Here is a 22,832-nt window from a genome sequence, read left to right as displayed (position 1 = left end):
CGCCCTTCTGTGGTCGAATGCTACTCCCTCATGTGGACATGCCCCCTTTTGCTCGTCCGTTCATCAGCCAGTGGATGTTTGGGTGGGTTCCACTGTCAGGGTACGGTGAACAGCGCTATCGTGAATGTCAGCGTACAAGCACTTGGTGTGGGCATACGTCGTCAGCTCTCTTGTGTGCACCTGAGAGGTGGTTTGCTGGGTCATACGGTAAATCTACGTTGAATTTGAACACTTCACCTAAAATGTCATATGGTGTGCTTGGGTGTGATATCGTTATGGTATAGAATGACATGCTTAAGAGTTCCTAATAAAACGGGGCGTCACTTGTGCCGGACCCTGTACTCGAGGGCTCCAACATTTGCACTGGCCGGCTCTCTGATGACAGCCATCCTGCCGCGTGGCAGCATCTCTCACGGTTCCGATTTTCATTCCCTGGTGACGAGTGATTCTGAGCGTCTTCTCATGGGCGTATTATTCTGCTTCAAACACGTGTGCTTTATTGAATTATCTGTCCTAACTCCTTTCAGGAGGAAGCAGTTTATAAATGATCAATAAATAATAAGTGCTAATATTCTTCCCCAATCTTTTTTTTAGTTTTTTCAATTACAGTTTACATTCAGTATTTTTTTGTATTGGCATAGTGGTTAGACAATCATATACTTTACACTGCAACTGAGGTAATGGACTAAGTTCGAAGCAGTAAAAGCTTTTTCATGGCTTTAAAAGTGAAAATTGAAGCCCTGGCTGGTGTAGCTCAGTGGATTGAGCTCGGGCTGTGAACCAAAGTGTCGCAGGTTCGATTCCCAGTCAGGGTACATGCCTGGGTTGCAGGCCATGACCCCCAGCAACCGCACATTGATGTTTCTCTCTCTCTCTCTTTCTCCCTCTCTTCCCTTTCTAAAAATAAATAAGTAAAATCTTTAAAAAAAAAGTGAAAATTGATACTACAGCATTAAATTGAGTGCTTTTTCACTTTATAAACAGAAGATAATTTAAAAAGCAGCATACTATTAAGAATATCCCAAAGGGAAAAACCTTCACAACCCAAACTATAAAGTGTCCACAGTGAAATGAGAGAATAGTTATCATTAATACTTTTGAAAATAGTATACATACCATGAGATGTATTACCACTTTAAAAATATGAAAATTCAAGTCCATCACAAAAAGGAACGTACCATCCTCGATGGCGTTTTTGACGGCTCGAAGTCCATCCCTCACGGCGTCTTTGATTTGGGTCAGAGTGTGCTTATTTGGTCCCTTAACCAACAGGGTGACAGAACGAGGGTTCACACACTCCTCGATAAAAGTGAACTTTTCTTCACCCTGAAGGATAATGCAAGAATATGTTACTTTAATACGTCATGTCATTATGCAGCCAAGACCTTTAGTTTATAATATTAGAATCCAATCTTCATGTGAATTTTTCTTGTCAAGCGTAACTAAATACATGTTAAAGGCAGTTAAGTTATATTTGAACTCTTAACAAACATTTGGGTAAGTAAACTGTAAAATCCATCCTGTGGATTATTCAGACCTCAAAATGTACAACCTAAGTTAAAAGGTTTAGTATTTAAAAGAATGTTTTACTGTTCACTTTATAACCGCCACCCCCAGAAATACTCACTAGTACATGTTCATGCACAAGACCAGCGTGTCCCAAGCAATCTACGCTGAGGTCTTCAAGGGAGTTCACAGCCACTCCGCCACAAGCGAGAGAGAGTCTGGAATTGCATGCATGTCAACATAGCCTTGGTTATGGAAAACACGAACACAAATCTCTTATAGGTGAAAAGATACCTAACCTGGAAGCCTACATTGTCACTGGATTATATTGCTTTTAAAATCTGTTTTAGGAAGATGAGAACCTTCCTTGTATTTCAAGAAAGGCCTGGGGTAGGTTAATCTTGATGTCTAACCGTTTCACTATTTACCGAAATTAGAAACAAAATTTGAAATTTGTATGCTACTATGTTGCTCAACAATGTTTCCGTCTGAGCTAAAAGGAGCACAGTGGGATCATTCTCAGCGACTGTCAGTGACCCTCGGGCACGCAACCGCCTGCGAGCTCACCTCTCCATGTTCCTCCGCTTGGCTCTGCGGAGAGCTACTATGCCGTGCTGTGCGAGCATGTCTAGCGAGAACGGATCAATCCCCTGTAACCAAGTTAACGCAAACGTTACAAGCATGTTGCAAGCCAGTAGTTCTAAGACGTTCTGATCTCAGCACTGTTTCACACGCTTAAAAATTAAAGAACCCAAAGAGCTTTTGTTTATATGAGCTGTATCTACAATATTTATCATATTATACATTAAAATGGAAGAATTTTCAAAATATTGATTAATCCATTTAATATAAGAAACCCATTTATGTTAACATAAATAACATTTTTAAATGAAAATTTGCAATAGTTTCCTAAACAAAAACGACAGTGGGAGCAGTGGCACTGCTTTACATGTTTTAAACCTTCTTCACACCTGCCTTAAGAGACGACAGCTCGCATGTCCTCTCTGCTTCCGCGTGCAGTTTGGTAAAACATGTCGTTTCGGCTGAAGTGTAAGAAGAAAACCTGGCCTCACAGAAACACGTACGGAAACGAGAGGGGTATTTTAAAAGCCTTTTCAGATAAATGTGGCTACTCTTCTTCCACAGGAAAACCCAACAAGTGGTCAGTTTCCATGTGGAACGTGAAACCACATCAGTGACCTTTCCACACTCTCTCGCGTTCAAATCCATTTGTCCATCTCGCATTTCGAATTATTTACTTGTGCGTATTTTGTAAAATCATGCATTTTTAAGGCATTTAGAAAATAACGGTTCACTAAATTAGGCAGGGCTTCCGATGCCGACACATTTCATGGTTACACAATATCAAAAATATCACCTTTGCTACTATCATCACTAATAACATCAGAAAAATCTTTGAAATATTGGAAAGCTGTCGAACTCAGAGTGGCAGATACAAGTTTTCCAAAACCCTAATTTCTGCTCGAAGGCTTAAATGCTATCGTTGGCGACGAGCACCGTCAGCCGTGCCCCGTGAAGTGACAAGACTCCGCGCTCGTCTCTGAGAAAAGCCTGCCACGGGCCCGCGTCTAAACATAGTCCGTCTGCCAGTCACGCTCTCCAGTGAAAACGGCACTGCATGAAAAAAGCAGCCAGTTTAGCTTGAAACTCAATTACACAAGCGCTTCCTCCAGGGCATACTTTGACACACTGAACGTGTTTTGTACGTACTTGATATTTTGTCACACGGAATTACTTAAGGGCCGACATTTAATAAAATCAGTAAGTTTTACCACTTCATTAATACATCCCTCAATGAACCTGCCGCTTCCCCTTTAACGGCCCGTGTGTGGCGGTGAGACAACGAAGAGCATGACGACCACCGGTGGGCGCAGTTCGGTGCCACCGCTTTTGCTTATGCCAAGGCACCAGCCAGTCTGCCTGCCATCGCTTTTGCATCGTCAGTGCAAATGGCAACACAATGTAAAAAGTGTTATTATTAATACTATGAAATTGTTTTGATCTCACAAACTTCCTGAAATGGTCTTAAGGACTCCTGGGGGCCCATAGACCACACTTTGAAAAGCAGTGAAGAGCACTGGCTGGTGTGGCTCAGTGGATTGTGTGCTGACCTGCGAACCAAAAGGTCGCTGGTTCAACTCCCAGTCAGGGCCCATGCCTGGGTTGCGGGCCAGGTCCCCAGTAGGGGGTGTGCCATAGGCAACCACACATTGATGTTTCTCTTCTTCCCTTTCCCTCCGTCTAAAAATAAATATTTTTTAAAAATAAAAACAATGAAAAATATTTACAAATAGTTAAAATCTAAACTTTTTTTCTTACCTTTTGATTAACGACAACAAATCCTCTGTTGGACTGAGCACAAACTTTGTCTTTCAGGTCTATTATTTTTTGTACTTTATCGTCAATAAATTTTCTTTCAGCTCTTACCAATGTCTCTTTTTCTTCTGCAGTCTTGTAAAAGAAGCCAGAGCTTACCTCTCTGAAAGAGTAATAAAAACAAGCTAGTAAAGGTAGTGAGAGGAGGTAGAGAAGAAAAGGTAGACCTTTACACTAAACACTTGGGAGGCAAGGAAAATTGCAAAACACTTTTAGAAAAAAACAATTTCAAAAGTTATAAAGAGCAACCCTGGCAGGTGTGGCTCAGTGGATTGAATGCTGGCCTGCCAACCAAAGGGTCACCGGTTCGATTCCCAGTCAGGGCACATGCCTGGGTTGCAGGCCAGGTCTCCAGCAGGGGGCATGTGAGAGGCAGCCACACAGTGATGCTTCTCACCCTCTTTCTCTCTCCTTTCCCCTCTATAAAAATAAATAAAATCTAAAAAAAAAAAAGCGATAAAGAGTAAATGGTATACATACGTTTTTTCATATTCTAGTGACACATTGCAAGTGAGGATAAATGCATCTTCTACTCGCTTCTTCATTTCTGGATGACGGGCACCATGATCCAAAACTAATCCTCTTATCAACCTATTAAAAATATTTAATGTTTCCTTCTTTGAATATACACTCTAAAATTTGGTATAAAATTAGAATTACACTCTGCACAGTTGTAACAGAACTGCCAGGGCACACACCGTTTCCTTGCACCAACTTTAATCCTAACACATAATTAGTAAAATTAGAAATGATAACCTACTGTAACACGCTGTGACTGTTAAGTCTCAGTGAAATCAACCCAGAATTATCCTCTGAATTATGCGCTCAAACAAATGCCACAGCTGATCAAGTAACAAAAGATAGGCTCACAATGAGTTTCTCAGGCACATTTGTTCAAAATAATTACACGAAACAACTAAAACGTTAACCTACGTGTCCACAACACAGCATTGTTCAGCAAACAACGGCCTGGCTCTTCCACAGTCATGAACACTACGTAGTAACACAGAAAAATATTTACAGGGGTCGCTGACAAGCACTCAGTGACAAACTGCACATAAAACACGGTAATAACTGTTCTTTTTAAAAAGACAAGCACCTTGCCCTGGCCAGGTGGCTACACTGGCTGGAGCGCCGTCCTGTGCCCCAAAAGGCTGTGGGTTCGCTTCCTGGTCAGGCATACACAGGAGGCAGCCGACCCGTGTTTCTCTCTCACTTCAGTGTGTCAGTGTGTCCGTCTGTCTGTCTGTCTCTCTCTCATTTCCTCTCTCCAAAATCAATAAACAGATCCTCAGGTGATGATTTAAAAAAAAAAATAGCACCTTGGCATTGAAAAGAAAAAATATGAAAGGAAAGTAAAAGAGTGGGATAATACTTGAGTGGTTAGGGATATAAAAATATGGATAATGTGAGAAAACTGTACTTGAACAATGATTAAAATAAAATTTAAAAATATGGATAATGTTGGGGGGTCTTTTTTTCCTCTTTTCCAAATGTTCCTTCAAGACTAAATATCTTTATAACTCTTTAAAAATGCATTTATGCTCAATTAGGGAATGTCATTTCTACTTATGAATCTTTTATAACCAATATTTGTTATGCATTAAGGAAACAATTTTCAAACAGTTAAATATAATAATGACGAAGTTTTCAAAGTTTTAATCTAACTGGATTACTCTTAACTCCTAACAACATGACGATGTTCTATTTAGGAGGAAACAAACAAACTACATGTTCCATATTCTTCACTCTCCGAGTCTCCTTTACCCTTCCCCTCCTCACTCTCAGCGAATGACCTGGTTTCTTTAAGAACCAATGAAATGCTGGGCCATTACTACCTCTAGCAATCCACCTGCACTTGAACCTGAGCACCCTACAATTAAAACAGAACTGTCTGTGCCCCTCTCTAAGGTTAGCCCCTCCTCCTGTCCTGCTCCCCTCTCTGCTCCGAGTTGCTCCCTGATCCCCCACATCAAGCCGTTCTGCCCACGGGAGCCTTCTCATCAGGACACACATTGTCGGTAATAATTCCCATCTTTTAAACAGAGGGTTCTTTCCATTCAACCCCATCCTCACACCCCCTTGTAGCTCCGCCCCCAGCTCTCTGTCCCCTTTCACAGCTGCACTCCCCTGAGTTGTCTGCATCTGCACCCTCCCTTCTTCCCCTCTCGAGCCCGCCTTCAATCTGACGTCCACACCCACCCCTTCCCTGAAGCAGCTCTCATTCAAGCTACCAAAAAACCCACGAATGTTTTCCAGATCTAACAGTTAATTCTCAGTTCACAACCACTGGCTCACAATTTCAGCGGCATGCACCATAGCTGACTCTTCTCTCCCTGCTGAGACGCTTCCTTCTCTCGGCGTCTGTGACACCCCTCTCTCGGCTCTCCCTCCACCTCGCTGACCGCCCCTCCTCGGTCCCCTCCTCGGTCCCCTTCGCTGACCGCTCCTCATCTGCCCAGTTCCAGACAGCGGAGTTTCTCGAGGCTCCCAGTCCTTAACATCCCTTTTCCCTCTGTCCGTATTTACTTCCTGGACGACCTCATCACCGCTCGTAGCCTTACGTCGTCCATTCACCGCCTGACTGCCAAGTGTGTGCTCCGGTCCAGACCACTGTTCTGAACCCCAGACACCTCTGTCCAACTCTCTACCCAGCCTCTTCACATCGCCCCCTAACGGGCATCCTGTCTGCCTCGGGGCCTTCGCGACTGTGGCTCCCTCTGCCTGGAAGACCCCCCTTCCAGGTGCTCGCAGGGCTAGACTAGCTCCTTGTTTCTCCGGAGACCTCCCCAGTCCTCTAGCTCAGCTTCACGTCCCTTTACACCACGCACACGCTCACGTACACAGTCACTCTAGTCCCTGCATAGCATTTACTGTCACCAGTCTGTTTACTGTCTCCAACTGGAAATGTCAGCTTCTTGGAGAAGTTCTGTTGTGTTGGCTTTTCACTCCTGGCACCTGAAACAGTGACTGGCTCTGGTAAGTATCCAATTAACACACGTTAATGAATAACTAATGAAATTAACAAAAGAATATCTGAAGATAACCAAATACTGTAGAGTCTACGAATTGCCCAAGTTCACGTCATTTACTTTGTGTCTGTTTCTGACTTGTGCTTCATCTCCATGATCTCCACCATGAAGAGGTCGATAGGGTAGCCCGGTCTTCTAACGGCCAAGACGGAGTCCACCACGGCCTGCAAGAGACGTGGGTGGGAACAGTGACTATTTGGGCTCCTGAAAAAAACCACTGGCCCAAGTGATCTGTCACCAGACTAAGCAGAGAAAGAGCCTGCGGCTCCAAAACACAGGGCCAGGCCAAAAAGTGCCAGTTGGTCGCCGAGGCCCGTAATTATAGCTAAGGGACTTCAGAGATCTTTCGGTCCAAACCCTCCCTGTACAGATAAGAAAAGTAATACAAGACTTTAAGAAGTCATGGTCTTAAAACAAGGTCTAGACGGCAATAGCAGGACCAGGCCTAGAACCCAGGCCTCTGGGACCGCCAGGCCACTGCTCTTGCCATTGCACCAACACCGCCCAAACTTCCCTGCCGAAGGGCACCGTGGGAGAAGAGAAGGGGATGTCACAGAAGGGCACGGCTCACATCTGCTGGCTACAGCAGTGTGAAAGCTTTAAGTCTTGTGTTTTATCATGAAAACTTCCCGTGTCACACCATTATATACACATGTATGGCTTAACGTGGAAATAATGCTTTTCCCCAGAAATCGCAAAGTGAGAACTGACACTCCAGAGAGACGTGCCTCCCCTATTCTGCCAGGTATCCCCGGGGACGAGCAGCTGGAGAAGCAGAGCACAGTACGCCCTGCTACTTATAGCTCAGGAAGGAATATAAAAACGACGACAGAAATTAAGTGTGATAGCACAACCATCCTAAAACATAAATAAAGCAAGAAAAGTACCTTAGAAAATCTGCCCACTTTAGCAGACTATCGGTGTTGGAGCCCACCAGGGAATACCGACAGAAAGACCGGACCGCGAGAGTTTCGGCGCTTCTGCCCCGCCAAAGGAGAGCCGGGGCTCCGACCAGAGAGCACAGGGTTCTGGGCCACCTGATGCACGTGTGTCCCCAAGCGGAAAGTACAGCGGAGTCTTTACCTGGACTCTGCTCGCTCAGTCAGAACGTCTCTGACTTTAGTCTGCTTTCCCAGCCGGGTTTTCCTGTCGGTAAGGAGAACGGCCCAGAAACAACTCAGGCGTTCCAACCCATGCGGTATCTACATTTCTCAAGGTAAACCAGCATGCTGGCACCCTGACTTACACGTCAATGTCTTGTGAACTTGGTGATGAACTCATCACTCCTGATCCATTAACATATTCACGTCTCAGAAACCGCAAAGCTAAGCAGGATGGTATCACCCAACGACAGCTCCCTGATCAAGGCTCCCCAAAATACCCGATCTGGTCCCTCCGGCACACGCATGCCGCGTGCAGAAGTAACACAACAGGCCGTGCACTGCCCAGACGCGAGGCCTGTGAGAACCGCCGCGCTTCACTGAAGCGGCCCCTGACCACACAGCACGCTGCCCACACGGCTCCCCCACGTGGCTCCTCACCCGGCGCACACGGACTCCGGGTTGAAGAGACCAGCACATCACCCCCAGGTGACCGTTTGGGAAAAAACTGTGCCAGCTGTCCTGACCAACCAGATCCAGCCAGTAAGCAAGCCTAGAAACATTTGTTCGTCTTACAGATTTCATGATTTATTTTACGTTCCAAAGAACCACACGCGATAGTTGATTATCTTATAGGGAAAAAAACCACGTGTCAGGCTAAACTCTTTCTAAATGCGTAAACGTAATCACAGACCTCTGTTAACACATCAGCCAGTTTAGCGTGAACTTTAGTTTGTAGAGATGTTCGAGCCACATCTAAGAGGAAGTCTCTTTTCATCTCCTTTTTCATTTTAATCTCTTCCAAAACTTCAAGTGCTTTTTTCTTTGCAGCTTCAAATCCTTCAGCGATTATTCTAGGGTGCAGGCCCTATTAAAACAACATAAAACTATAAATTATAAGGTGAGTCACGCAAAGTAAAAGTAACCATCCTCTCCTATTAGTAGGTATGTCTAAAACATGTAGCATTTCAGTGTACGAATATAATTTATAAGTGTATGTACGTACATAATGTATAAAGTGTATGTATATAATTTATAAAAGTGATTTTTCATTGCTTCACATTTAAAACAATCTCAAACTTGCAGAAAAATTCTAAGTCTAGTACAAAACAACGACGTAAGTTCTTTTCATGTCTGCAAACTAGGACACTGTGGCCGTGCGGTGCCCTGCGGAAGGGGCACGGAAGTCCCCTTCCTGCAGAGGCGACGAATCCCCACTGACGTGGAGAAAGCCGGCGGACAGGCACCGCCTTCGCTCGGTGTCCACAGTTAACGCCGCAGCGACGGGACAGACAGGCGTGTGCCTGGCGACACAACGCACTAGGAGCACTGCGGCCCTTCCATGGCACTCCTGCCGCAAGTGTACCACCCGAGTCTAGTCTGAGGAAACAAACGGATCCGACTGGAGGGACTTTCTACAAAGTAACTGGCCCGTGCTCTAAAAATAACACTGTCAGGGAACACGAACAATGGCTCAGCTTAGAGAGGACCAGAGACAGGACAGCAGAATGTGACGCTTGGACCCGGGTTTCCTCCTGCTGTGAAGGGCGCTATTGGGACCGATGATGAAATCTGAGTAAGATCTGCATCGATGTGTCAGTGTTAATATCAGTTTCCTGGCTTTGACCACTATACTGAATTATATAAGAGAATTCCCTGGTTTTAAGAAATATACACTTAAATATTTAGATTGTCATATCTCCAACTTATTCTTTTTTTTTTTTAAGATTTATTTAGTTCCTTGACTGGTGTGGCTCAGTAGATTGAACACTGGCCTATGAACCAAAGGGTTGCTGGTTCGATTCCCAGTCAGGGCACGTGCCTGGGTTGCAGGCCAGGCCCCCAGTGGGGTGGCGTGTGAGCGGCAACCACACACTGATGCTTGTCTCCCTCTTTTTCTCCCTCCCTTCCCCTCTCTCTATAAATAAATAAATAAAATCTTTTAAAAGATTTTATTTCTTTATGAGAGAGAGATAGCATGCAACTGATTTGTTGTTCCACTTCTTATTAATATATTCATTGGTTGACTTGTGTATGTACCCTGACTAGGGTTTGAACCTGCAACCTTGGCATATTGGGACGATGCTTTATCCAACTGAACTACCCAGCCAGGGTCTCTGCAACCTATTTTTATACCATTCATAAAAAAAACAAAAACATGTACATTACAATAAGTATAAACACATGTATATACATTTACTTATCTGAGAAAAATGTTATTCTTTAGAATATTCCTGTAACTTTTCTATAGGTCTGACATTATAACAAAATATTTTTTTGAAGACAACAACAACATGGAGGCTCCTCAAACAATTAAGAATAGGTTTCCCATCTGACCCAGCAATCCCCCTTCTGCGGGTCTACCCAGGACATCTGAAAACATTTACTCTTAAAGATACAGGCACCCCACGTTCGCTGCAGCATTGCTCCCAGCAGCCCAGACCCGCACACAGCCCCGTGGGGGCTGGATAGAGAGGGCGTGGCAGACACACACAAGGGACACCACTCGGCCGTAAGAAAGGACGAAACACTGCCATTTGCAGCAACGTGATGGATCTTGAGAGCATCTAAGTAAAACAAGTCAGGTGGAAAAGGACAAGGACCATATGATTTCACTCACATGTGGGGTATAAAACAGAAAGAAACAAACAAAGCAAAACAAAAATCTCACAGACGTAGTCAACAGTACGGCGGCCCCCAGAGGCGAAGGGGGTGGGGACAGGATGGACAGGGTAAAGGGGGGGCCGAACATGCGGTGACAGGAGGAGACTAGACTTGGGGTGGTGAGCACACAACGCAACAGGTAGGCGGTGGATTATAGAACTGTACGCTTGAAACGTACACTGTCACCTCAGTAAGCTTAACTTTAAAAATAGTAAGTTTTTCCCAGCTATTTTTTTAACTTTTTAAAAAAGATTTTATTTATTTATTTTCAGAGAGGGAAGGGAGGGAGAAAGAAAGAGAGAGAGAGAGAGAGAAACATCAATGTGCGGTTGCTGGGGGCCATGGCCTACAACCCAGGCATGTGCCCTGACTGGGAATCGAACCTGCGATGCTTTGGTTCGCGGCCCCCGCTCAATCCACTGAGCTACGCCAGCCAGGCCAGTTATTTTTTAAAATTGTAATTTGGTTTCCACTTTATCAGTAATGGCTCATATTTTCCTTTTTAAATATCTTAAATTTTTCATTTTAAAGACAGGTACATAATTCCAATAGAAGACATTGGTTTGGCTAAAACAGTTCATTATTATTTCCACTTATAATGTGAAAAAATATTTTCACATTAACCTTTGCCCTCCAAAGCTAAACCATTTTACTAGTGTAAAAAAGTCAACGGTCCATTCAAAATAAAGTCCCATGTAGATGCGAATTCTGCGCAACTCTGGTACCTCGGAGATGTACAGATCAGCCTGCTTCAGCAGCTCCCCGATGATCAGGACGTTGGAAGTGGTGCCGTCTCCTGTGACGTCGTCCTGGGCCGTGGCGGCTTTCGCGATCAGTGAAGCGGTCGGGTGTTGGATTTGCTGGGGAAAGCAAGCGACGGATTTAAAAAGACAGAGAAGAAAATGCAGACATAGTCCACCAAAAACAAGGTAACCTAACCGCCAATAGCAAAATTAAGGAATTGAATAAGCCTCCCTCTACATGTTCACAAGTGTTGTATTATCAACGCTTAATAAATGTCAAAACCAGAAGTTAACAGTTAAGAACTAATGAGACCTCAACATTCTATAAGAGTGTCTTTGCTCAAGAATGCAATGACATTTCCAAGATTAGATTAAATCCTTCAGTCTTGAAGAGGAATATATTTACTAAAATTGCAAAGGACTTTTTTACTTTTCCATGGTTATGAAGAGCATAATGCAGTGTCTTTTAAAAATGCCCCTGGATGGCATAGCTCAGTGGATTGAGCACGGGCTGTGAACCAAAGTGTCGCAAGTTCGATTCCCAGTCAGGGCACATGCCTGGGTTGCAGGCCACAGCCCCCAGCAACCACACATTGATGTCTCTCTCTCTCTTTCTCCCTCCCTTCCCTCTCTAAAATAAATAAATAAAATCTTTTAAAAAATACAACTAATTTGGAAGTATCCCTAAACTATTACTTGAAGTATACAAAGACATGAAAACAGCCCCCCCAAATTTTTTTTGACATTTAATCCTACAAGTGTATCTCCTGGTTGCAATAGTCAGTTGACAGCCTTGGTTTACAGACACACGAGTTGTGTTATGTCCTCAGTTAAGTCGCAGTAAGGCGCATGGAAGTCAGCAGCGTCGGCTCTCACCATCTCGTGCAGCAGCACGTTGCCGTCTTTGGTGAGCTTGATGTCACCCGCACCAGAAACGAGCCTGTTCAGGAAACACAGGTGTTATTAACCTCACACGGCAAGCACCAAGCGAGACATGCTCGGTACTTGCCATTCCGTTCTCCTCCATATAGAGAACTGGGCCTGGAAAACATCCCTTGAATCCGGGGAGGCCCCCCACACGCAGCACCACCCTCTGCGGCCCACGGAGCCACTTTCCCCAGACGCTGCCACAGCGACTTCACTCCAGGGGGAGCGTGTGCACGTTTAAGAACAAGAGTCGTTGGTGAGCGATGAGAGCGGTTGGCTCAAGAAGAGTACCTGGAAGTCTACAAGCCACAGGTGGGTGAATTTCCCGCAGGTTGTTTTACTTTGAGGAAACGCCACCATTCATTCGCTCAGGTTAGCTTCTTTCTCTGCCCCTCATATTCATTAGAGCGTCAGATTCTGTCAGCTGGACAACCTAAACACCTCTTCAAACCACTTCCTCCTCTCCATCCCCACCACCATCATCGCCATCTGCCGTCTGGACTGGTTAGCGCCCCCAGAGCTCTGAATGGGAATCTACCCTTCGTCTGTCTTTCTAAAAGGCAGACTGGCTCGGTCAGTTCCCCGATTAAAACCCTTCAACGGTTTCCATGTCCTCCACCCATCTCAAGGCTAAATCCAAACTGTTCAGCAATGACATAGCTGACCTTTCCCAGTGTGGCTTACGTCTATTTTAAATGCCCCATCTACCAAAGGAAATCTCGTGGTTCCCTTAATACATAACGTTTGTTTTCACTTGTTGGATTTACACCAGTTGGCCTTCTTGTCCTTGAAACTGCTGTGTCTACAAGACCTTGTTCACTTCTTCAGCTAGTGAGCTCTAACTCACCTTTCAAGACTATGATCAAAAATCAATTGTTATTTGTCTTTTCCTCCTCCCATCAATAATTAGTCCCCTTCCTCGGTATAATCATGTTATGTGATTAAAAGTGTAATGCAAGCCACATACTTTATAATACATCCTACATGTTATATAGTACATACGAACGTCACGTTCATTTCCACCAAAGCTGAACTTTTATCTCGGTCGTCTCTGCGTTCTCCGTACCCCAGTTAGCACCTAACAAGCACCTGTGTCCCTGTTAACGTATTTCTCTCGATCCTGAGACTGTATCCCTCCTCTCACACCTCTTTGCGCTCACTAGTCTCTTTCCCTCGCTCTCTCCTAAAGGGAAGCATGGCGCTAAATAAATCCACGCTGAAAGGCTGAACAGACAGGAGAAACCTTGGGCACACGTGCTAAAGACTGACAGCTACTGCGGGAGCTTGGATCTGAACCCACGGCCGCCAGGCCCCAAAGCCCGTGCCCTCTCTGCTGCGCCGCACCCCCAAACAAGGCCGACACAAAGGGGAAATGGGCAGACAGTCTTCAAGGGCAGGGGAGTTAGCTGGCTTCCGTTTCATGTGAAATATTACATGCACTTTATAACTGCACGTAAGCCTTAACGAAAAGTTGGTCGGATGGGTGGGTGGGGCCTTCTCCTCGGGGCGGCTTCTCTCCTCCTCCTCCACCCGGCCACAGATGACCGCAGGGCAGGGGTGAAAATGAGGGAAATCGCCCACTGGTGTGTTCACACGTGTCTAGGCGGAACGTCTGCCGGTCCCGACACCCGACCCACCGCCGGCGCCCTAACCGCCGCCTCACATTTTAATGGTGCCCTTGGGACCCAAGTTGGTCCGCAGCACATCCTGCAGCCCTCGGGCGGCGCAGATATTGACCGCCAAGGCCGCCTGGGCCCGCGCCACCTCGGCCTTGGCGTTTACCGCCTTGATCGCGGCCATCGCAGGACGGTTGGAGGACCAGCTGACCGGCAAAAACAACCTCGGTCTCGACTGCGAGGTAAAACCCGGCGCCAACGTCCACGCTCTGGAGCCTCAGCCAATCAGACGTCGCCCGAACAGGAAGTGACGCCATCAGGCGTCGCCGCGCCGGAAGCCAGGAACGCCTCGGGGCGGGTCGCGAAGATGGCGTCCTCCGCCTCGGCTCGGCCTACGGCCGGGAAGCGGGTGGTGAGTCAGGACGAGCTGCGGCGGCTGATGAAGGAGAAGCAGCGCCTGAGCACCAACAGGAAGCGCATCGAGTCTCCATTCGCCAAGTACAACCGTTTGGGGCAGCTGAGCTGCGCCCTGTGCAACACCCCGGTGAAGAGCGAGCTCCTGTGGCAGACCCACGTCCTGGGAAAGCTGCACCGAGAGAAAGTGGCCGAGCTGAAAGGCGCGAAGGAGCCCAGCCAGGGGCCGTCCACCAGCGCGGCGCCTCAGCCCGCCAAGAGGAAGGCGCCCGACGCAGACAGCCAGGAGGCTAAAAGGGCGAAGGCCTCGCAGGTGGCCCAGGCACAGCCCTCCACGTCCGCGTCGCTCACCAACGCTGACCACGCAGGAAAGGAGCCCGGCAGAGCGACCCTCGGTAAGACTTCGGGACTTGGTTTACTCCCCGATTATGAAGATGAGGAGGAGGAGGAGGGAGGAGGAGGACAAGAGGGGGACGCCAGCAAGCAGCCGCCCGACGTGCAGGGCAAGGAACACGCACTTTCCTCGTCGCGGGAGGCAACAGGTGGCATGCTGCCGAGCGGCTTCTCCAATACAAATCCCCCCAAGGCTCCTCTGGTCCCGCACTCGGGGTCCATTGAGAAAGCAGAAATACATGAAAAAGTGGTGGAAAGGAAAGAGAACACTGCGGAAGCGTTACCAGAAGGCTTTTTTGACGACCCTGAGATAGACGCGAGAGTACGAAAGGTGGACGCCCCAAAGGACCAGATGGACAAAGAGTGGGACGAGTTTCAGAAAGCCATGCGGCAGGTCAACACCATTTCCGAAGCGATAGTGGCCGAGGAGGACGAGGAGGGGCGGCTGGACCGGCAGATCGGGGAGATCGACGAGCAGATCGAGTGCTACCGCCGGGTGGAAAAGCTGCGGAATCGCCAGGACGAACTGAAAAACAAGCTCAAAGAGGTCCTGGCCATAAAGGGACTGCAGAGGAAGGAAGAGGAGAACGCCGACAGCGACGACGAGGGGGAGCTGCAGGACTTGCTGTCTCAGGACTGGAGGGTGAAGGGGGCCTTGCTGTAGGTTTGCGAGGACCCGGTGTTCCCGACACCCTCAGTGACTGTGCGAAAAGTGCCGCCACTCCCTCCACCATCGGTTACTCCATACCCGGACTAGGTGGTTGTGGCACAGATGGGAGCCTGTGAAAATAGCACTTTGGAAAATGGGTTTAAAGTATTTTTGAGGTAGAGTTGTTTTGGAGTTTTTTAAGCATTGTATTAAAATGCCAACTTTTTCACGTATTTATGGATTGCAATATATAATTGGGGGTTGGAAAAAAACCTAAGTTGTAAATATGGTTCATAAATACATATTTACTTAGTAATTACGTTTTTGAAATTTATAAATTAGTAGAAGACCAACAGGCAGGCTTTTAGGTGAATACCGAGTGTATTGGGGTATATGTGCCTTTTTCTTTTCTGATCCCCTGATCAAACTGGAGGGTGCAGGAGCTTTGGGTGTTTTCAAGAACACTACTCCGATTCATACATCATTCAGAGTTCATCAGTTCCCTGTATTGTTTCTCTTTCAAAAACACACTGTAGGAGAACACGGTGAAAAACACGCCAAGCGTGACCAGCCTCCTTCTCCCAAAGTGTCTCTTGCTTAAACCAAGGATTCTTGGATGTAGGGGCACATGAAAATCTCCCACAAAGCTTAAGAATCAACTCTGAAGGTTTTTTAAAAATTCAGGTGCCCAAGCCCTACTATTCAGTTCAGCAAATCTGGAGTGGGAGCCAGGCATCTGCATTAACTTTGAAAGCTTCCCAGTTTATTCTAATCACACCGAAGTTGGAGAGCCACTGCCCGAAATCCAGAACCCATTCATATTTTTTCAAGCTTTTTATTTTGTAAATAACACATTCCACAGGTCACTGTTACTGTAGAAAAGAAATACTATCTTTTATTTACGTTCCATCCAGTCTTAAAGTTTATGGCAAATTAGGGTTCAGAGTTACTGGTTTGTCTATTGTAGGAAGAATGTACAGTAAGGCCTCACTTAAGGTCATTGTAAGTTCTTGGATGTGCAGTGAAATTACTTATATTGAAATCAGTTACCATAGGTAATTGGTATCAATGAGTTCAATTCCTGTGGCATTTCACCAACGTTATAACCAAAGGATACTGAACAAAAACATTTCTCAAGGACCTGTTATGTAAGTTTTCTCCTTGAGTAACAACTGGCTTGTGCTACTGTTGGTTTAAATCATTACTTCTCTCTTTGGAGACAGAGGTATTCAAACAGGAAAAAGGAATTAGCAGTGCTCCGGACATAGAAATGCACACGGCATAGTCAAAAGTGAGTGGTGATGATAATAACCAGGACTTGTATGGTTCGTACAGTATAGGTGAGGCAGGATTCTAAGTGATTTGTGTAGACTCGGTCTCGTTTCCCTAAAGCTCAGATTTTATGGAGAGTACCAAGAGATTAGGTTTGAAAAAGCCTTGAACACCAGATGGAAATTCTTCGTGTAGGCAATGTGGGAAAAGTTTTTGAGCAAAAAAAAAAAATCGTATCTGCTACAAGAAAATTACAGAAAACAACTTTACTTGCAGTATATACTATATTATTACATATAGTACGGGCTGGTATATAGTCTATAGACTGGAATGAATGTGCAGGGGGAGGAAGCTGGCAGACTACTTGGAAACTAGATTTTAAAACAGGGTAACCAAGACTTTGATTAGGTATAGATTGAGAGAAAAGGAGTAGAACTGAAAGAATTTCACAGGAAAAATAACATTTTAGTGACTAGAAGTGGAAGAGAAACAGGAGAGGTAAAGATGGAATTGAAGGGTTTTTTAGTGTGGGTGCCTAAGAGAAATCATCTAATACTTACTGAGAATATTATCTTGCCTTTTGCAAAAAGCCTTTGCTTCCTTGTGCTGTCAGCTGATGGGTGACAGCAGCTTCGGTCCGACAACGCACAGCAGGCGTGCCTGCCTGAACTGTACGGAAGAAACCACACCCGAGAGTTTTCCATCATCCACTGCTTTATTATTTCAGCAGATGAAAAGTACAAAGATGGGCTTGAATGGCGGGTCCAGTTCTGGGTTGACTTAAGAGGCTAGGCTAATGATCCAGAGGAGCACTGTCCATTTAAAAATACACTGCAAGCCACAGACAGGTTTTAAAACTTCCTGGTAGCCACATGAAAAGTAAAAAGAAATGTGAAATTATGTGTAATGCATTTAATCCATTATATCCAAAGTATTGTTTCAATATGTAACCGATATTTAGATATTGAAATATTTTACATGTGGGGGGTTCTACATTTTTCTTAAAAGATTTTATTTATTTTCTAGAGAGGGAAGGGAGGGAGAAAGAGAGAAACATCAATGTGCGGTTGCTGGGGGCCATGGCCTGCAACCCAGGCATGTGCCCTGACTGGGAATTGAACCTGCGACACTTTGGTTCGCAGTCCGTGCTCAATCCACTGAGCTACACCAGCCAGGGCCGGGTTCTACGTTTTTGAAATCTGGGTGTATCTAACAGCACGTCTCAGTTTAGACTGGCCACCTTTCGAGTTCTCAGTAGCCGTTTGTGACTGATGGCTACCATGAGAAGTGCAGATTTAAAGAGAAAGGTACACAAGAGGAAAAATAAAACATGCTCAGAAGGCACTGGGCAGGACAGTTTAACTGGAGCAGTGTTCATCCCTGACAACGGGGTTGTGGGGGGGTGGGGACTGGAAAGGCAGTTTATGAACCACATGGAGGGCCCTGACTGCCAAGCCCTTGAAGGGCTGGAACTTTCTCAACAATTGTATAGTCCTGAGGTTGTTGAGCCCTCACGTGTAACAGCTGAAGAGCTTAAGTACTGCCACGTGTGTTACTACACGCACAAACCCCACTGGGTTTTTAGGAAGTGCAAAAAGCTCTCAAAACCCGCTCCCAGCCCTCACCTCCCAGTGCCTCAGTGGTGGGGCATCATCCTGCAAATCGAAAGGTCGCAGGTCTGATTCCCTTCCCCATGGGGGGTGTACAGGAAGCAACCGATCAATGTTTCTCACCCTTTCTCTCCCCCACCCTTCCCCTCTCTCTAAAAATAAATAAATGAAACCTTTTTAAGAAAATCTCCCAATGCTCTGTATCCCAGAGCACGAGCACGAGCCACGGGGCCCTGACCAAATCAGGTGAATCCTCGTTAGGTCAGAGATCCGAGCAAGCAGCGGCAGGAGCTGGGGGGGGGTCCTTCCTGCCCACCACAGACAGGTTGAGAGCTCCTGGGTGCCTCTGTGAGCCGGCCAAGCAGGTTGTGGCCTTACATTGAAAACCAACAACGTTCTCAAGTGTGACGGATTAAGCCCAAGGATTTCTCCAGCCTCTTCTCTTTAGAAAACCCTGTGATTCAGGCAACAATCTATTAAAATTCTCGTGAATGCTACAAAGGTAGTTCTCTCACCCACTTACCAACTTCACACAGTCCCTCTAACTTGGAGAAAAAAAATGTTGACTTCCTAATAGCCTTCAAATGTAACTTTGCGCAGGGCCTTACAACCTATAAAATGCTTTCACATATATTTCATTTAATGATGGAAGTAATGACTACTTTTTACATCCCAAGGAACAAAGTGAGACTGTGGAGTTACCTGGTTGGTGTAGCTCTGGATTGAGCTCGGGCTGTGAACCAAAGCGTCGCAGGTTCGATTCCCAGTCAGGGCACATGCCTGGGTTGCAGGCCATCACCCCCAGCAACCGCACATTAATGTTTCTCTCTCTACCTCCCTTCTCTTCTAAAAATAAATAAATCAAATCTTAAAAAATAAAACTGTGGAGTTAAAATTGCAGGAAAGCGAATATACTTTAGACCTAAAGTCTTTAACAGTAACAACCACTGGATTAGCGTGGAGTAATGAAAAGAACCAGGGAACGGGCGAGAGAAAAGATGACCCAGGTTCAAGTTCCCACTCTCCTATTTTCAATGGCTAGTGACCCCTGAGCACATCACCGCTCTGAGCCTTCGTTTGCTGCACTGCGAAATGGTGTTACCTCACAGGGCGTGGTGAGTCACAGGACATGTGAAAGGGGTTTAGAAAACTGAGTGTGTGGCACCCTGGCCAGGTGGCTCGGCTGGAGTGTCATCCCATGCGCCAAAAGGTTGCAGGTTCCATTCCGGTCATGGCACACATGTGCGTTGCAGGTTCGATCCCAATCGGGGCGAGTTCTCTCCCGCTCCTCCCTCCCTCCCTCTCAAATCAATAAACATATCCTTGGTGAGGACTTAAAAACAAATGGAACAATTCTTCATGGCATCACACAGCAGAGGGACAGCCACACGTCAGCAGGAGCTCGTGGGCAGTCCTGACGGCCCAGAGGCACCTTAAATGGGGAAACGAGGGAGAAAGTGAGTTGGCGGCAGAGATTAGAGTCGGCCAGTGCACACGGCCTCCCAGCTGCTCTCAGTCCTCAGCCCCCTTTCCTGCCATCACCATCTCGCTTGGCTCGTTCTGCCTGTCACTTGGCAGTCAAAGCTATTTCAGCGTCTCGGCTCCAGCCATCCCTCACTGAAAGCACTCCCGGCCTCCGAGGAGGAGAGCGGTTCCATCTGGCTGCCCCTCCACTTTCCTAACAGCACTTGGCAGCTACCAGCGCACTGGGGAGCCAGCGGTCACCTCTAGGGGGGTTCACAGGACCACGCTGACCGGGTGGTCGTTGGTGGTGGTGGTGGTTACTGCTTGTGTGTGTATGTGTGCACATGCGTGCATGTGGTACCTGTTTGCCGGTCTGCCAAGCATACTTGTGAGTGAGAACCAACCAAGCCGGGCTGTCGGGTTACTAACGACGGCTACCATTTACTGAATTCCGACAGGTGTCTGGCAGAATGCCAAGGCTTGACGTGCATGTCTCCTCAAAGCAACCCCGTAAAGTGCAGCTCCCCTGGCCAGATGAAGGCGCATGCTCACAAGTGAGGGAGCCCACTCAAGGCAACAATCCCCAAGTCCCTCCTAGCACCCCGCACCATCATGATTTCACATACCTTGTATTTTCAAGTCTCCACACCCCCAGATGAATAAAACAATTATCACCTCCATTTTGGACATCTCATCCAAGCTCACTCCACAAGTTCATTGCTAAAGTAGTACTAGGATGTAACTTTGGTTCCCAGTCCAATATTCTACTAAAATGTGGGAAATGGGAGAGGGTTCCCCAAAACAGCAAGAAGTAAGAGCAGAGACGTTTACTGTCAAGTTCACGGGTGCTGTCCAGAGACTTCGGCTGGGTTGGGAAGCCGTGTTTCTTGAGGTTTCTCAGACTCTCCACACTGCCCTGCTTTCCCCGTCCCACCGGCAACCAATTTAACTCCTCAGCAGGCTCCGATGGAAGCGAGAATAATGACCTCAATTCCCAGACCTTCCAACTGGGAAACACCAGTTGCCCCGTGCCCTGTGGTCCGCCACTTCCTTGCTACGCGGCCCCGGGTGAGTTCCTCCACCCGCAGTTCCCCAGCTACAAAACAGGAGGAGCAATTGTTTCCAGGGGCATTGCTGAGAGGACTGAGTGAGTTACACGCAAGGGAGTCCTTTTAGCACAGATACTCAAGCAACACTAGTTGAACAAATGAATAAGATGCAGCCCTACCTTCAAGAAAACTCCAGTCTGGCGTTGTGTAAACAGTGTAAGAAACTGGGCAGGACTCCGCATTGACTGTGACGAGATGGAGCTGATCATATGGAGAATCTGACCTTCCCCTCCCACTGGCCATGTGGTATCCACCCACCCAGTCGATTCTCTGAGCCTCACTTTCGCCCCCTCAGGGCATGAGGCTATCCGGGGACACTCCCTTAGAAACCCCCACCTGTGTGTAACTGTGACATTGTGAAGTATAATAAAAAATACCTGTGTCCCTGGCTGGCGTAGCTCAGTGGATTGAGCGCAGGCTGCGAACCAAAGTGTCGCAGGTTCGATTCCCAGTCAGGGTACATGCCTGGGTTGCAGGCCACAGCCCCCAACAATCGCACATTGATGTTTCTCTCTCTCTCTTTCTCCCTCCCTTCCTTCTCTAAAAATAAATAAATAAAATCTTTTTAAAAAATTCCTGCATCTATTTGGGCCTTCCTCTGTTTCTGTCACCACGATCCTAACACTCTTGGAATTTCCCTAAAGGATCAGAGTGGTGAGAGGGATAAAGGTGTCATTTGTTATTCAAAACAAGCCCCTTTTGGCCACACCGAGTTTATGTTAACGAGGTGACACTGGAAGTGTGGGTGCTGGCTGCCTGTGGAACCCGCTGCAGGAGTACAGTGCTAGAACTTTCAGCCCTCTCTCCCACCCGCCCTCCTTCCTCCCGCAGGGGAGGGAGGTGGAGCCTGGGTTCGATCACCAGTGGCTAACGGTTTAAACAATCACGTGATCATAATCTAGGTGACGGGGCCTACATAAAGACCCAAAAGGATGGGGCTCAGGAGCCTCTGGGTGAGTGAACACGTGGAGATGCCCTGCACCCCCTCCCACATACCCTGCCACGTGCACCCCTTCCAACCGCCTGCTCCTGAGTTACCTCCTTTTATAACAGACCGGCAATCCACTAAGCATGCTGTTTTCCTGAGTTCTGCGAGCTTCTCTAGCAAATCAATGGACCCAGAGAAGGGGGCGGTGGGAACGGCCAGTCAGAAGCTCAGGTCACATGCTGGGCTTGATTATCACCTGAAGTGGTGGGAGGGGCAGGTGTGCAACGGAGCCCTCACCCTATGCCGTCCGACACTGACTCCAGGTGGACAGCGTCAGGACTGGATTAGACTGCAGGGCGCCCGGCCTGTCGTGGAATTGCTTGGTGTAGGAGCCCCCAGGTCTGGTGTCAGAAGTGCAGCAGGAGTCAGAGCAGGAGAGCACACTGGGTGGAATGGAAACGCCAACAAGGGAGCTTCCCCTTCCCGGTGGCTGCGCCTGGAGCCCAAGGCAGGCGAGGGAGAGCACCCCGGACTCCCCGGCTGGGAGCTCCCAGAGGAGGGGAGAAGGGGCAGGGCTTCCGTGGTGTGTGTACAGGAAAAGGCATGAGGAACCAGAGAGCAAGGACGTGTTCAGCCTGGTCTGCAACTTCTGCCCCTGAATCAGAGCTGGAAAACCAACATTCACCCTCGCTGCCCATCCACCAGCCCCGAGCCCAGGGGAGCAGACAGAACTGAATTGGCTTTCCAAACAGGCTCAACTCTTTGTAAAACACATTATTAGCCCTTTGAAAACTATTAACTGGCCTCCTGAAACAATACGACCAGCAGGCCTTCACGCCAGAAAACCCACCCTAGAACTTCAGGAAGGATGGCAGCCGCTCGGAGTCCCCCTCACTCCGTATCTGTGACTCCAACCCTGCCCTCGAGGCCCACCCCTGCGTCACGGGCCGGCCACTCCTGAAGACGCACCTGACTCAGCCCCTCTCTGCTCCGTCCTCCTCCCGACTG

General features: G+C 47.2%; 2 protein-coding genes across 6 annotated transcripts in view; one reads left to right on the top strand and one right to left on the bottom strand.

Annotated features, from left to right (window-relative positions):
• The window catches only part of CCT6B (chaperonin containing TCP1 subunit 6B), a 34,177-nt gene that overhangs the window by 6,854 nt on the left and 4,491 nt on the right, over window positions 1–22,832 (bottom strand). For 2 of the 5 annotated variants that reach the window (XM_036034077.1, XM_036034078.1), the window contains exons 2-10: window positions 12,319–12,382; window positions 11,425–11,559; window positions 8,730–8,903; window positions 6,996–7,099; window positions 4,384–4,494; window positions 3,847–4,006; window positions 2,074–2,156; window positions 1,628–1,724; window positions 1,179–1,326 (exon numbers count right to left, since the gene is read on the bottom strand). In XM_036034077.1, the coding sequence (XP_035889970.1) occupies window positions 1,179–1,326; window positions 1,628–1,724; window positions 2,074–2,156; window positions 3,847–4,006; window positions 4,384–4,494; window positions 6,996–7,099; window positions 8,730–8,903; window positions 11,425–11,559; window positions 12,319–12,321 (1,015 nt within the window). In that variant the 5' untranslated portion in view covers window positions 12,322–12,382. Of the gene's footprint in view, window positions 1–1,178; window positions 1,327–1,627; window positions 1,725–2,073; window positions 2,157–3,846; window positions 4,007–4,383; window positions 4,495–6,995; window positions 7,100–8,729; window positions 8,904–11,424; window positions 11,560–12,318; window positions 12,383–14,032; window positions 14,404–22,832 lie in introns of those variants that run through there. The other 3 variants (XM_028520810.2, XM_036034076.1, XM_036034075.1) reach the window with 3 other exon arrangements.
• On the top strand, window positions 14,318–15,757 carry ZNF830 (zinc finger protein 830). The gene has a single exon (XM_028520102.2). It carries the CDS (start codon window positions 14,353–14,355, stop codon window positions 15,454–15,456), a length of 1,104 nt encoding a protein of 367 aa, XP_028375903.1. The 5' UTR covers window positions 14,318–14,352; the 3' UTR covers window positions 15,457–15,757.

Source organism: Phyllostomus discolor, chromosome 8, assembly GCF_004126475.2.
Source record: "Phyllostomus discolor isolate MPI-MPIP mPhyDis1 chromosome 8, mPhyDis1.pri.v3, whole genome shotgun sequence".
NCBI lineage: Eukaryota > Metazoa > Chordata > Mammalia > Chiroptera > Phyllostomidae > Phyllostomus > Phyllostomus discolor.
Note: the sequence above shows the minus strand (reverse complement) of the source record. Positions and strands in the feature narration are given on the sequence as shown.